The 12,947-nt window shown below is 54.2% G+C and overlaps 1 protein-coding gene across 1 annotated transcript in view; it reads right to left on the minus strand.

The window, feature by feature from the left end:
- The window catches only part of LOC140398950 (rab GDP dissociation inhibitor alpha-like), an 82,477-nt gene that overhangs the window by 15,532 nt on the left and 53,998 nt on the right, over positions 1-12,947 (minus strand). The window contains 1 exon segment of the mRNA XM_072487944.1: positions 7,473-7,572. Within this exon segment, the coding sequence (XP_072344045.1) occupies positions 7,473-7,572 (100 nt within the window).

Raw genomic sequence — 12,947 nt, forward strand, 5'->3', positions numbered from 1 at the left:
ACACCCCCACACTGTCCCTTGAACACCCCCCACACTGTCCCTTGAACACCCCCACACTGTCCCTTCAACACCCCCACACTGTCCCTTCAACACACCCACACTGTCCCTTCAACACCCGCACACTGTCCCTTCAACACCCGCACACTGTCCCTTGAACACCCGCACACTGTCCCTTGAACACCCGCACACTGTCCCTTGAACACCCCCACACTGTCCCTTGAACACCCGCACACTGTCCCTTGAACACCCGCACACTGTCCCTTGAACACCCGCACACTGTCCCTTGAACACCCGCACACTGTCCCTTGAACACCCGCCACACTGTCCCTTGAACACCCGCACACTGTCCCTTGAACACCCGCCACACTGTCCCTTGAACACCCCCACACTGTCCCTTGAACACCCCACACTGTCCCTTGAACACCCCCACACTGTCCCTTGAACACCCCACACTGTCCCTTGAACACCCCCACACTGTCCCTTGAACACCCCCACACTGTCCCTTGAACACACCCCACACTGTCCCTTGAACACCGCCCACACTGTCCCTTCAACACCCCCCACACTGTCCCTTCAACACCCCCACACTGTCCCTTCAACACCCCCACACTGTCCCTTCAACACCCCACACTGTCCCTTCAACACCCCCACACTGTCCCTCTCAACACCCCCACACTGTCCCTTCAACACCCCCACACTGTCCCTTCAACACCCCCACACTGTCCCTTCAACCACCCCCACACTGTCCCTTCAACACCCCACACTGTCCCTTCAACACCCCCACCACTGTCCCTTCACACCCCCACACTGTCCCTTCAACACCCCCACACTGTCCCTTCAACACCCGCACACTGTCCCTTCAACACCCGCACACTGTCCCTTCAACACCCGCACACTGTCCCTTCAACACCCGCACACTGTCCCTTCAACACCCGCCCACACTGTCCCTTCAACACCCCCACACTGTCCCTTCAACACCCCCACACTGTCCCTTCAACACCCCCACACTGTCCCTTCAACACCCCGCACACTGTCCCTTGAACACCCCCACACTGTCCCTTCAACACCCGCACACTGTCCCTTCAACACCCGCACACTGTCCCTTCAACACCCCCACACTGTCCCTTCAACACCCGCACACTGTCCCTTCAACACCCCCACACTGTCCTTCAATACCTGAGGAAGGCGCAGCGCTCCGAAAGCTAGTGTTTTGAAACAAACCTGTTGGACTTTAACCTGGTGTTGTAAGATGTCTTACTGTGCTCACCCCAGTCCAACGCCGGCATCTGCACAACATGAAATTAAGATGACCCTCAGACCATGGTCGTTAAAAACCCATCTGATTCATCGGGCACACGACGGTGGCCCGGGTGAGCAGGTGTTTTGGGACAGGTGTGTGGGAGGGCCAGCGAACCATGTCCATATGTTTTGGGCATGGTCCGAAGCTCCAGGGATTTTGGCAGGGTTTAACAGATGTTAAAAACAAGGCCTCATTTTAAATGGTCGCCTCATTTTAGGAAGGATGTGGAAGCTTTGGAAAAGGGGATTTACCAGGATGTTGCCTGGAATGGAGAGTAGGTCTTACGAGGAAAGGTTGAGGGTGCTAGGCCTTTTCTCATTAGAACGGAGAAGGATGAGGGGCGACTTGATAGAGGTTTATAAGATGATCAGGGGAATAGATAGAGTAGACAGTCAGAGACTTTTTCCCCGGGTGGAACAAACCATTACAAGGGGACATAAATTTAAGGTGAAAGGTGGAAGATATAGGAGGGATATCAGAGGTAGGTTCTTTACCCAGAGGTGGAAGTAGTTGAGTCGGAAACAATAGGGACATTCAAGCGGCTATTGGATAGGTACATGGATTACGGTAGAATGATGGGGTGTAGATTAATTTGTTCTTAATCTAGAACAAAAGTTCGGCACAACATCGTGGGCCCAATGGGCCCGTTCTGAGCTGTATAATTTCTATGCTCTAAGGGTGGTGCCGAGTCCAGAGGGGGCGGTTTTCGGAGTGTCGGAAGATCCGGGAGTCCGGGGGGGCGGAGAGAGGTCGACGCCTTGGTAGCCCGGGGACAGACATTGCTAGCGTGGAGGGACTCGGAGCCCCCAAAATCAGAGATCTGGCTCAGCAACATGGCCGGGTTCTCAGTATTGAGAAAATAAAGTTCGCCCCGAGAGGGTCAACGCTTGGGTTCGTCCGGAGGTGGCAGCCATTTGTCAACTTTTTCGGAGAAAACGAACTGTCAGCCGAGGTGGTGGTGGGGGGGGGGGGGGGGGGAACGAGTTAGATTAGTTTAGAGGAGGTGGGACTTGTGAGGGAGGGAGGCGGTCTTTGCACTATTGTTTATATTTGTACTGTTTACTGTTATTATTATCAAATTATAAATGCCCTAATAAAATGTTTTTTTTTTTTTTAACCCATCTGGTTCACCAATGGCCATCTGCGATCCATACCCGGTCTGGCCTCCATGTGACTCCTGACCCCACAGAAACTACACTCCGAAATGGCTGAGCAAACCATTCTGTTCAAGGGCAATTAGGGAATAAATGCCTTGCAACGACGGACACATTCCATGAAGGAAATTGGTTATTAAATGCCATGAACCTGCCTGGAGACAGCGTTCGAAGGTTTTCAAAGGGACCTCCATTGGTATGCGTCTCTCCAGTAACGAGCTAGGACGGCAGTTTGGATATTCAACAAGTGTGAATAGCTTATGGAGGAGAAACCGATTATGGATGATTGGGATGGTCCCCGAGATATACACATGTTAATGTATAATCAAGGGAGCATAATCAAAGAACAACAAAGGTAAATTCCCAAACCCTGTGAAGGAAGAAAGGCAGTTACCTATTGAAACTGAAATCGCTTGTTGTCACAAGTAGGCTTAGAGCATAGAACATACAGTGCAGCAGGATGCCATTCGGCCCATCGAGTCTGCACCGACCCACTTGAGCCCTCACTTCCACCCTATCCCCCTAACCCAATAACCCCTTCTAACCTTTTTTTTTGGGTCACGAAGGGCAATTTATCATGGCCAATCCACCTAACCTGCACATCTTTGGACTGTGGGAGGAAACCCACGCAGACACGGGGAGACCGTGCAGACTCCCCAGACAGTGACCCAGCGGGGAATCGAACCTGGGACCCTGGCGATGTGAAGCCACGGTTGCTATCCACTTGTGCTACCGTGCTGCCCACAAATTAAGTTACTGTGAAAAGCCCCTAGTCGCCACATTCCACCGCCTATTCGGGGAGGCTGCTACGGGAATTGAACCCGTGCTGCTGGCCTCGTTAAACAAGCCAGCTGTTTCGCCCACTGTGCTAAACCAGCCCCTGAACCATCCAGGAGTCCCACAGAGCGGACAGGCCAGTTTCCAACCACCAAACCTGAAGGCCAAGTTTACAGCAAACATGCTTCTAAGCCCTACTTTCAAAATATCCTTTGCAGGGCCAGGAAAATTCGGTGTGGAGTTCGCACATTCTCCCAGTGTCTTGCCCCCACAACCCAAAAGGATGTGCAGGGTAGGTGGATTGGCCACGCTTAAATTGCCCCTTAATTGGAAAAAAAAAAGAATTGGGTACTGTAAATTAAAAATAAATAAAACGCCAGGAATGGTTTTGCTATTCTTGCTTCAAACACGTACTGTCATGTGAGAGTACCTTTAAGAAATGGGTATTTAAGAAATGTACACCTTTAAGAAATGGGTGTTTATCAGTTATGTCAGAGAGTGGGTGGAGCTGGGCTGTGTGTCAGCTTTTTACTTTCATTTTAGGCTGTTTGCTGCAGGGTGTGTTTTACTTTCGTTTTCAGAGCTGGATAGCTGCAGTCACAGCCAGAAGGTGTATGAATCTCTCTGTAATCTAAAGACTGTAAATCGATCCTTTGGTGATTTAAAACTAATAACTGCTCCTCAGTAGTGAATTTAACCTGAGGTGCTTCTGTTTAAAGGTTTTTAAAAGTCTTATGGATGTTAAAAGGGCATCTTAAGGATTACTTAGTGTTGTATTCTTTGGGGATTATATTTGAATTATTCGTTGCTAAGATGTTCACTGTATGTTTTAAAAAAGGTTAACTTGAGTTCATAGAATAAACATTGTTTTGCTTTAAAAAATATTTTTCCATTTCTGCTGCACCACACCTGTAGAGTGGGCCATGTGCTCCCCATACCACATTCTAGTAAAAGTTGTGTGGGTAAGGTGAACTCCATGATACACTTTGGGGTTCTCTAAACCCTGGCCCATAACAGTATATTGGCGAAAGAAAATACAAAATTGCAAACGGTTGTGATAGCTTGTCCAAGTTCCCTTTGCCTCTTAAGTAATCTGGCAACGGCCACCTGCCATGTCGTAGCAAGAGGCATTCTTTATTTGTTTGAGGAGCTAGCTAAGTGCATGAAATGGCCAAAATAAATCTAGACACTCCTCTTAAGACAATAGGTTGGTGGGTAGACAACAAGGTGTATCCGCCGTTGACAGAAGAGGTACCTGTGGAGTATGATGCAGGAAACCGAGGCATCCGAGTTGGTCCCTGAGGCGTACAGGCAGAAATTATGAATGTAAGAAAGAATGTAAGGCCTACGCAGACCAATATCGAATTTGAGACGGTTTCGACCATTGGCGACGGGCATTGAAAAGTAGAGATGACATATCAAGTTCTTAAGGAAGTAATTGCCTTACAATAATTAAAAAGCTTCATGTTGAAGGCGCAGAGGGTTAAACAAAGAACGAGAAGGGAAAAAAGGAAGGTATGATGAATTCAGGAATTTGAGATATATTGTATTATATGTATTTGGTGCAGTAAGGGTTTAAGCCCTGGATTAGTATAGTGTTATATAAGGGGAGAGGTGTGATGAATGCAGTAATTTAAGATAAAGTCCTGGGTTAGTGTTGTGTTTATAGGGGGGGGAGAGAGAGGTGTGATAAATGCAGCAATTTCAGATAAAGTCCCGGGTTAGTGTAGTGTTTATAAAGGGGGAGGTGTATTGAATGCAGCAATTTCAGATAAAGTCCCGGGTTAGTGTAGTGTTTATAAAGGGGGAGGTGTATTGAATGCAGCAATTTTCAGATAAAGTCCTGGGTTAGTGTAGTGTTTATAAGGGGGAGGCGTGATGAATGCAGCAATTCAGATAAAGTCCTAGGTTAGTGTGTTTATAAGGGGGGAGGTATGATGAATGCAGCAATTTCAGATAAAGTCCCTGGGTTTTAAATAATAATTCCAATTTAAAAGTCAAATATGTTTTTGGAGCCAGAGGTGCAATTAAAGCATCATAAAAGCTTGGGATGATGGATCTTTGTTTGGATTACGAAGTGGAGTATTTCATTAGATACAAAGTGTTCGGTTGGAACTTGCAGGCAATGTGTGGTCCCCATGGTGTCTGCTGCCCTCATCCTAGGGGTTTGGGCTGTCGATGGAAACCTGGCAAGTGGTTGCAGTGCATCTTGTAGACGGTACACACGGCTGCCGCTGTGCGGCGGTGGGTGGAGGGGAGTGGGGTTGAGGGTGCCTCGCTCCGCAGCTTTGCAAAGCCAACATGGCCAGTTCCCCTGAGCCACTGGACACATAAGGACCTGCAGCTGGCATCTAAAAGTACCGGAGAACCACCGTTAGCCTTCACGAGAACCCTCCGAACCCTGGACAATGGTGATCCAACCGCAGCCTCCTCCCCCAGACCAGCCTCCCCAGCCTGGAAGGCAGCTCGCCAAGGCTTTCTCAGCCAGCGGACAATCAGGGATGGGTATCAAACCCTGGGCATAGCCAGTGACATCCACATTCGGGATGGAATGTTTGAAAAAAGATCGAGGTTCTGGGATCTCACAATGATAAGAATGTGATATTTTTGAGTTTTGCTCTGAGGTCCCTGCCCCTTGTTCTGCTGTGAGCACATTCCACTGTCTGAGCTTCATGCCGCTATTGGCACCTTCTGCGATCTTCAACAATACCATGAACACTTTGCCTTGTGTTCTATGAGTTCTCACCTACACAAGCATTCCCTCAGCACTGACCCTCCGACAGTGTGGCGCTCCCTCCAGCACTGACCCTCCGACAGTGTGGCGCTCCCTCAGCACTGACCCTCCGACAGTGTGGCGCTCCCTCAGACTGACCCTCCGACAGTGCGGCGCTCCCTCAGCACTGACCCTCCGACAGTGCGGCGCTCCCTCAGCACTGACCCTCCGACAGTGCGGCGCTCCCTCAGCACTGACCCTCCCACAGTGCGGCGCTCCCTCAGCACTGACCCTCCGACAGTGCGGTGCTCCCATCAGCACTGACCCTCCGACAGTGCGGTGCTCCCTCAGCACTGACCCTCCGACAGTGCGGCGCTCCCTCAGCACTGACCCTCCGACAGTGCGGCGCTCCCTCAGCACTGACCCTCCGACAGTGCGGCGCTCCCTCAGCACTGACCCTCCGACAGTGCGGCGCTCCCTCAGCACTGACCCTCCCACAGTGCGGTGCTCCCTCAGCACTGACCCTGTGACAGTATGGCTCTCCCTCAGCACTGACCCTCCGACAGTGCGGCACTCCCTCAGCACTGACCCTCCGACAGTGCGGCATTCCCTCAGCACTGACCCTCCAAAAGTGCGGCATTCCCTCAGTACTGACCATCCGACAGTGCGGTGCTCCCTCAGCACTGACCCTCCGACAGTGCGGCGCTTCCTCAGCACTGACCCTCCCACAGTGCGGCGCTTCCTCAGCACTGACCCTCCGACAGTGCGGCGCTCCCTCAGCACTGACCCTCCCACAGTGCGGCGCTTCCTCAGCACTGACCCTCCCACAGTGCGGCGCTCCCTCAGCACTGACCCACCCACAGTGCGGCGCTTCCTCAGCACTGACCCTCCGACAGTGCGGCGCTCCCTCAGCACTGACCCTCCGACAGTGCGGCGCTCCCTCAGCACTGACCCTCCGACAGTGCGGCGCTCCCTCAGCACTGACCCTCCGACAGTGCGGCGCTCCCTCAGCACTGACCCTCCGACAGTGCGGCGCTCCCTCAGCACTGACCCTCCGACAGTGCGGCGCTCCCTCAGCACTGACCCTCCGACAGTGCGGCGCTCCCTCAGCACCGACTCTCCGACAGGGCCCCGATACCGGCCTGTGGAGCCGTTGGGACTGGATTGTGGGACTCGTGTCTGTGGAGCGGGGGCCTGGAACCCATGACCTTCAGCCCCAGAGAGAAACCAGGCCCGTTGACAAAGACAGCGGGGGACGCACACCGGACCTCACGTCGGGGTTTTAAATAATTCTGCATATGCAGCCACGAGTCGGGGTCGAGGCTTGGGCCTGGGTGGGGGAGGGCTCCCGTAGTTGAATAACTGGCTGCTCTGAGCTCGCAGCTAAAGAGCGGCTTAAGACACCTCAATGAGAAGGGGAGCAGACGCCAGAGTCACCTGGTGCGGGCGAGGGGGGGGGTGGGGATTGGGTGCGAAGACCAAGAGTCCAGGCGCCCCACGAGCGACAGAAGGCGTTTATTTCCTTTACCTCTCCCTCGGACCTCACTCCAACCACTCGTCCGTTCTCAAAAACCAGTTCGTCCACCGGTTTATTCAGCATGTAGGTACCTCCGTATATCGCACTGAGCCTGTGACAGGTGCAGAGAGAGAGAGAGACAGAAAGAGCGTTAGGAGCTAAGCCTGGGAAATCGACTTTGTATCACATCAGGAGGAGCCGGCGCCGTACGGAGTGGCGGGGAGGGCGTCAGTGCCCACCCTCCACGCAATCCAACCGACACCCCCAGGTCAGAGCTGATTTGGCCCATCGGTGCTTGTGCTAGCCCCTCTGAGAGAGCAACCGATTAGAACAAATAACAGTACAGCACAGATACAGGCCCTTCGGCCCTCCAAACCTGTACCAGTCATGCCCCTCCGCACTTCCTTGTGCCGTATCCCTCTATCCCCATCCTATCCACGTGTTTGTCAAGATGCCTATTGAACACCGTTAATGTATCTGCTTCCACGGCCCCCCCTGGCAACGCGTTCCAGGCACTCTGCGTGAAAAACCTGCCTCACACATCTCCGCTAAACCTTGCCCCGCAGACCCCTCGAGGTAGAGGAATCCTAAGATTCGCCACCCTCTGAGCGACGGACTTCCTCCTCATCTCACTCCTCAGCGGCCTTGCCCCTTATTCTGAAACTGTGTCCACCGCCCCCCCCCCCCCCCCCCCCCCCCCCCCCCCCCCCCCACGCCTCCCATGAGTGACTCATGTCAGTGACTTACGGACATCCCGCTTCTCAATCTTTCCCCGGCCTTTCCGTTGTTCCGACCAGAGTGGACCACTCTTCCCACATTATATTCCACCTGCCCTGTTCTTGCCCACTCAGCCGGTCCAAATCTCCTTCGAAGCCTCTTTAAATCCTCCTCACAACTCCCATTCCTACCCAGCTTTGCGTCAAGAGCAAACTTAGAAATGTTACATTTGGTCCCCACATCCTTGTAGAACCGTGGAATTCCTATAGCGCAGGAGGAGGCCATTCGACCCATCAAGTCTGCACCGACCCTTCGAAAGACCACCCTACCCAGGCCCAATCCCCCGCCCTATTGCTGAAACCCCACCCCAAGGGGCAATTTAGTGTGGCCAATCCACCTAACCTGCACATCGTAGATATAGATTGTGAACAAATAGCTGCTCCTTGCGCCGACGAATCACGGCCTGCCAACCTGCTGAATGATCCTTTTATTCCTAATTTCCGTTTTCTAATTGTTGGCCAATCCTCAATCCATGACAGAATATTATCCCCCCCCCACAAATCCCCCGCCATCCCATTTTGTTCGCTCACCTATTGTGTGGGACCCTTCTAAAAATCTAAATACACCACATCCACTGGTCCTCCCTTATCTATTCTGCCAGTAACGTCCTCAAAAAAGAAAACAGGTCAGTCCAACACCACTTCCCTCTCATAAATCTGTGCTGGCTCTGCCCAATCATACCACTATTGTGTCATCATATTCTTATTATTTTAAATTTAGAGTACCCAATTCATTTTTTTCCAATAAAGGGCCAATTTAGTGTGGCCAATCCACCTCCTCTGCACATCTTTGGGTTGTGGGGGCGAAACCCACGCAAACACGGGGAGAATGTGCAAACTCCACACGGACAGTGACCCAGAGCCGGGATCGAACCTGGGACCTCGGCGCCGTGAGGCAGCGGGGCTAACCCACTGCGCCACCGTGCTGCCCTTTATCATCACATTGTTTACATTAGATTCCAGCGTTTGCCCGAAGAAACCAGAGTATAAAAATAGGGAAGTCCCACTAAAACTTTCCAAGGCCGCACCAGGAATACTGTGAACAATTTTGGTCGCCTTATCTAAGGAAAGATATCCCGGCGTTGGAGGCAGTCCAGAGAATTGATCCCGGGAAGGGAGGGATTTTGTTGTGAGGAGGGGTTGAGTAGGCCGGGGCCTGTACTCATTGGGAGTTTAGAAGAATGAGAGGCGACCTTATTGAGACAGAGAGGATTCTGGGATTGACGGGGTCGATGCTGAGAGGATGTTTCCTCTTGTGGGAGAATCTGGGACCAGAGGGAAGAATCCCAGAGTCAGGGATTTAAGACAGAGGTGAGGAGGAATTTCTTCTCTCAGAGGGGAGTGAATCTGTGGAATTCTTTACTGCAGAGAGCAGTAGAGGCCGGGCCGTTAAGTGTGTTCAAGGCTGAGATTTTATTCATTTCCTCACTCTTGTCAGCAGCTGCGATCAGGTTGAATCTCGGGTTACGGGGTAGGAGGACATTCGGCCCATCGAGTCTGCACCTGCTCGCTGTCGTGACTTAGTGCCGTCCCCCTGTCTGTATCCCCCTCGCCCCCTACACATCAAGTAGCCCTCCAACGCCCTCTCAGCCTGCAGTTTGGAACTGGGGATTTCCCCCCAGAGCTGGAATCGAACCCACGGCTTTCCTGAGGAACTGGCTGAAGCCACCAAAAGGCAGCAAAACGAGTGAGGAACACAGGCTTCCCACTCGAGGGTTTGGAGACACTGAGGAGAGCGAGATATCAAACTCGTCAAAACATAGATCCCAGCGCACAGACACTCGCGCGTACAGATCCCAGCGCACAGAGACTCGCACGTACAGATCCCAGCGCACAGACACTCGCGCGTACAGTTCCCAGCGCACAGACACTCGCACGTACAGATTACAGCGCACAGACACTCGCGCGTACAGATCCCAGCGCACAGACACTCGCACGTACAGATCCCAGCGCACAGACACTCGCACGTACAGATCCCAGCGCACAGACACTCGCGCGTACAGATCCCAGCGCACAGACACTCGCACGTACAGATCCCAGCGCACAGACACTCGCGCGTACAGTTCCCAGCGCACAGACACTCGCGCGTACAGATTACAGCGCACAGACACTCGCGCGTACAGATTCCAGCGAGCAGACACTCGCACGTACAGATCCCAGCGCACAGACACTCGCACGTACAGATTCCAGCGCACAGACACTCGCACGTACAGATCCCAGCGCACAGACACTTGCACGTACAGACTCCAGCGCGCAGACACTCGCACGTACAGATTCCAGCGCGCAGACACTCGCACGTACAGATTCCAGCGCACAGACACTCGCACGTACAGACTCCAGCGCACAGACACTCGCACGTACAGATTCCAGCGCACAGACACTCGCACGTACAGATTCCAGCGCACAGACACTCGCACGTACAGATTCCAGCGCACAGATACTCGCACGTACAGATTCCAGCGCACAGACACTCGCACGTACAGATTCCAGCGCAGACACTCGCACGTACAGATTCCAGCGAGCAGACACTCGCACGTACAGACTCCAGCGCGCAGACACTCGCACGTACAGATTCCAGCGCGCAGGCACTCGCACGTACAGACTCCAGCGCGCAGACACTCTCACGTACAGATTCCAGCGAGCAGACACTCGCACGTCCAGATTCCAGCGCGCAGACACTCGCACGTACAGATTCCAGCGCGCAGACACTCGCACGTACAGATTCCAGCGCGCAGACACTCGCACGTACAGATTCCAGCGCACAGACACTCGCACGTACAGATTCCAGCGCACAGACACTCGCACGTACAGACTCCAGCGCGCACACTCGCACGTACAGACTCCAGCGCACAGACACTCGCACGTACAGATTCCAGCGCACAGACACTCGCACGTACAGATTCCAGCGCACAGACACTCGCACGTACAGACTCCAGCGCACAGACACTCGCACGTACAGACTCCAGCGCACAGACACTCGCACGTACAGACTCCAGCGCACAGACACTCGCACAGGCTGACACAGAGACATAGGGAGAGGCGGACAGAGAGACAGAGGGAGAGGTGGACAGAGAGACAGAGGGAGAGGTGGACAGAGAGACAGAGGGAGCGGCGGACACAGAGAGAGAGAGCGGCGAGAGAGAGAGAGAGCGGCGAGAGAGAGAGAGAGCGGCGAAAGAGAGAGAGAGCGGCGAGAGAGAGAGAGAGCGGCGAGAGAGAGAGAGAGCGGCGAGAGAGAGAGAGAGCGGCGAGAGAGAGAGAGAGCGGCGAGAGAGAGAGAGAGCGGCGAGAGAGAGAGAGAGAGAGCGGCGAGAGAGAGAGAGAGAGCGGCGAGAGAGAGAGAGAGAGCGGCGAGAGAGAGAGAGAGCGGCGAGAGAGAGAGAGAGCGGCGAGAGAGAGAGAGAGCGGCGAGAGAGAGAGAGAGCGGCGAGAGAGAGAGAGAGCGGCGAGAGAGAGAGAGAGCGGCGAGAGAGAGAGAGAGCGGCGAGAGAGAGAGAGAGCGGCGAGAGAGAGAGAGAGCGGCGAGAGAGAGAGAGAGCGGCGAGAGAGAGAGAGAGCGGCGAGAGAGAGAGAGAGCGGCGAGAGAGAGAGAGAGCGGCGAGAGAGAGAGAGAGCGGCGAGAGAGAGAGAGAGCGGCGAGAGAGAGAGAGAGCGGCGAGAGAGAGAGAGAGCGGCGAGAGAGAGAGAGAGCGGCGAGAGAGAGAGAGAGCGGCGAGAGAGAGAGAGAGCGGCGAGAGAGAGAGAGAGCGGCGAGAGAGAGAGAGAGCGGCGAGAGAGAGAGAGAGCGGCGAGAGAGAGAGAGAGCGGCGAGAGAGAGAGAGAGCGGCGAGAGAGAGAGAGAGCGGCGAGAGAGAGAGAGAGCGGCGAGAGAGAGAGAGAGCGGCGAGAGAGAGAGAGAGCGGCGAGAGAGAGAGAGAGCGGCGAGAGAGAGAGAGAGCGGCGAGAGAGAGAGAGAGCGGCGAGAGAGAGAGAGAGCGGCGAGAGAGAGAGAGAGCGGCGAGAGAGAGAGAGAGAGCGGCGAAAGAGAGACACAGAGAGCGGCGAGAGAGAGAGAGACACAGAGAGAGCGGCACAGAGAGAGACACGGAGAGAGCGGCGAGAGAGAGAGAGACACAGAAGCGGCGAGAGAGAGACACAGAAGCGGCGAGAGAGAGACACAGAGAGCGGCGAGAGAGAGAGAGACACGGAGGAAGCGGCGAGAGAGAGACACAGAAGCGGCGAGAGAGAGACACAGAGCGGCGAGAGAGGGACACAGAGCGGCGAGAGAGAGCGCGGCGAGAGAGAGAGACACAGAGAGAGCGGCGAGAGAGAGACACGGAGAGAGCGGCGAGAGAGAGACACGGAGAGAGCGGCGAGAGAGAGAGACAGAGAGCGGCGAGAGAGAGAGACAGAGAGCGGCGAGAGAGAGAGACAGAGAGCGGCGAGAGAGAGAGAGACAGAGAGCGGCGAGAGAGAGAGACAGAGAGCGGCGAGAGAGAGAGACAGAGAGCGGCGAGAGAGAGAGACAGAGAGCGGCGAGAGAGAGAGACAGAGAGCGGCGAGAGAGAGAGACAGAGAGCGGCGAGAGAGAGAGACAGAGAGCGGCGAGAGAGAGAGACAGAGAGCGGCGAGAGAGAGAGACAGAGAGCGGCGAGAGAGAGAGAGAGAGAGCGGCGAGAGAGAGAGAGCGGCGAGAGAGAGAGAGCGGCGAGAGAGAGAGAGCGGCGAGAGA

The sequence above is a fragment of the Scyliorhinus torazame genome, chromosome 22 (genome assembly GCF_047496885.1).
Source record: "Scyliorhinus torazame isolate Kashiwa2021f chromosome 22, sScyTor2.1, whole genome shotgun sequence".
Taxonomy (NCBI): domain Eukaryota; kingdom Metazoa; phylum Chordata; class Chondrichthyes; order Carcharhiniformes; family Scyliorhinidae; genus Scyliorhinus; species Scyliorhinus torazame.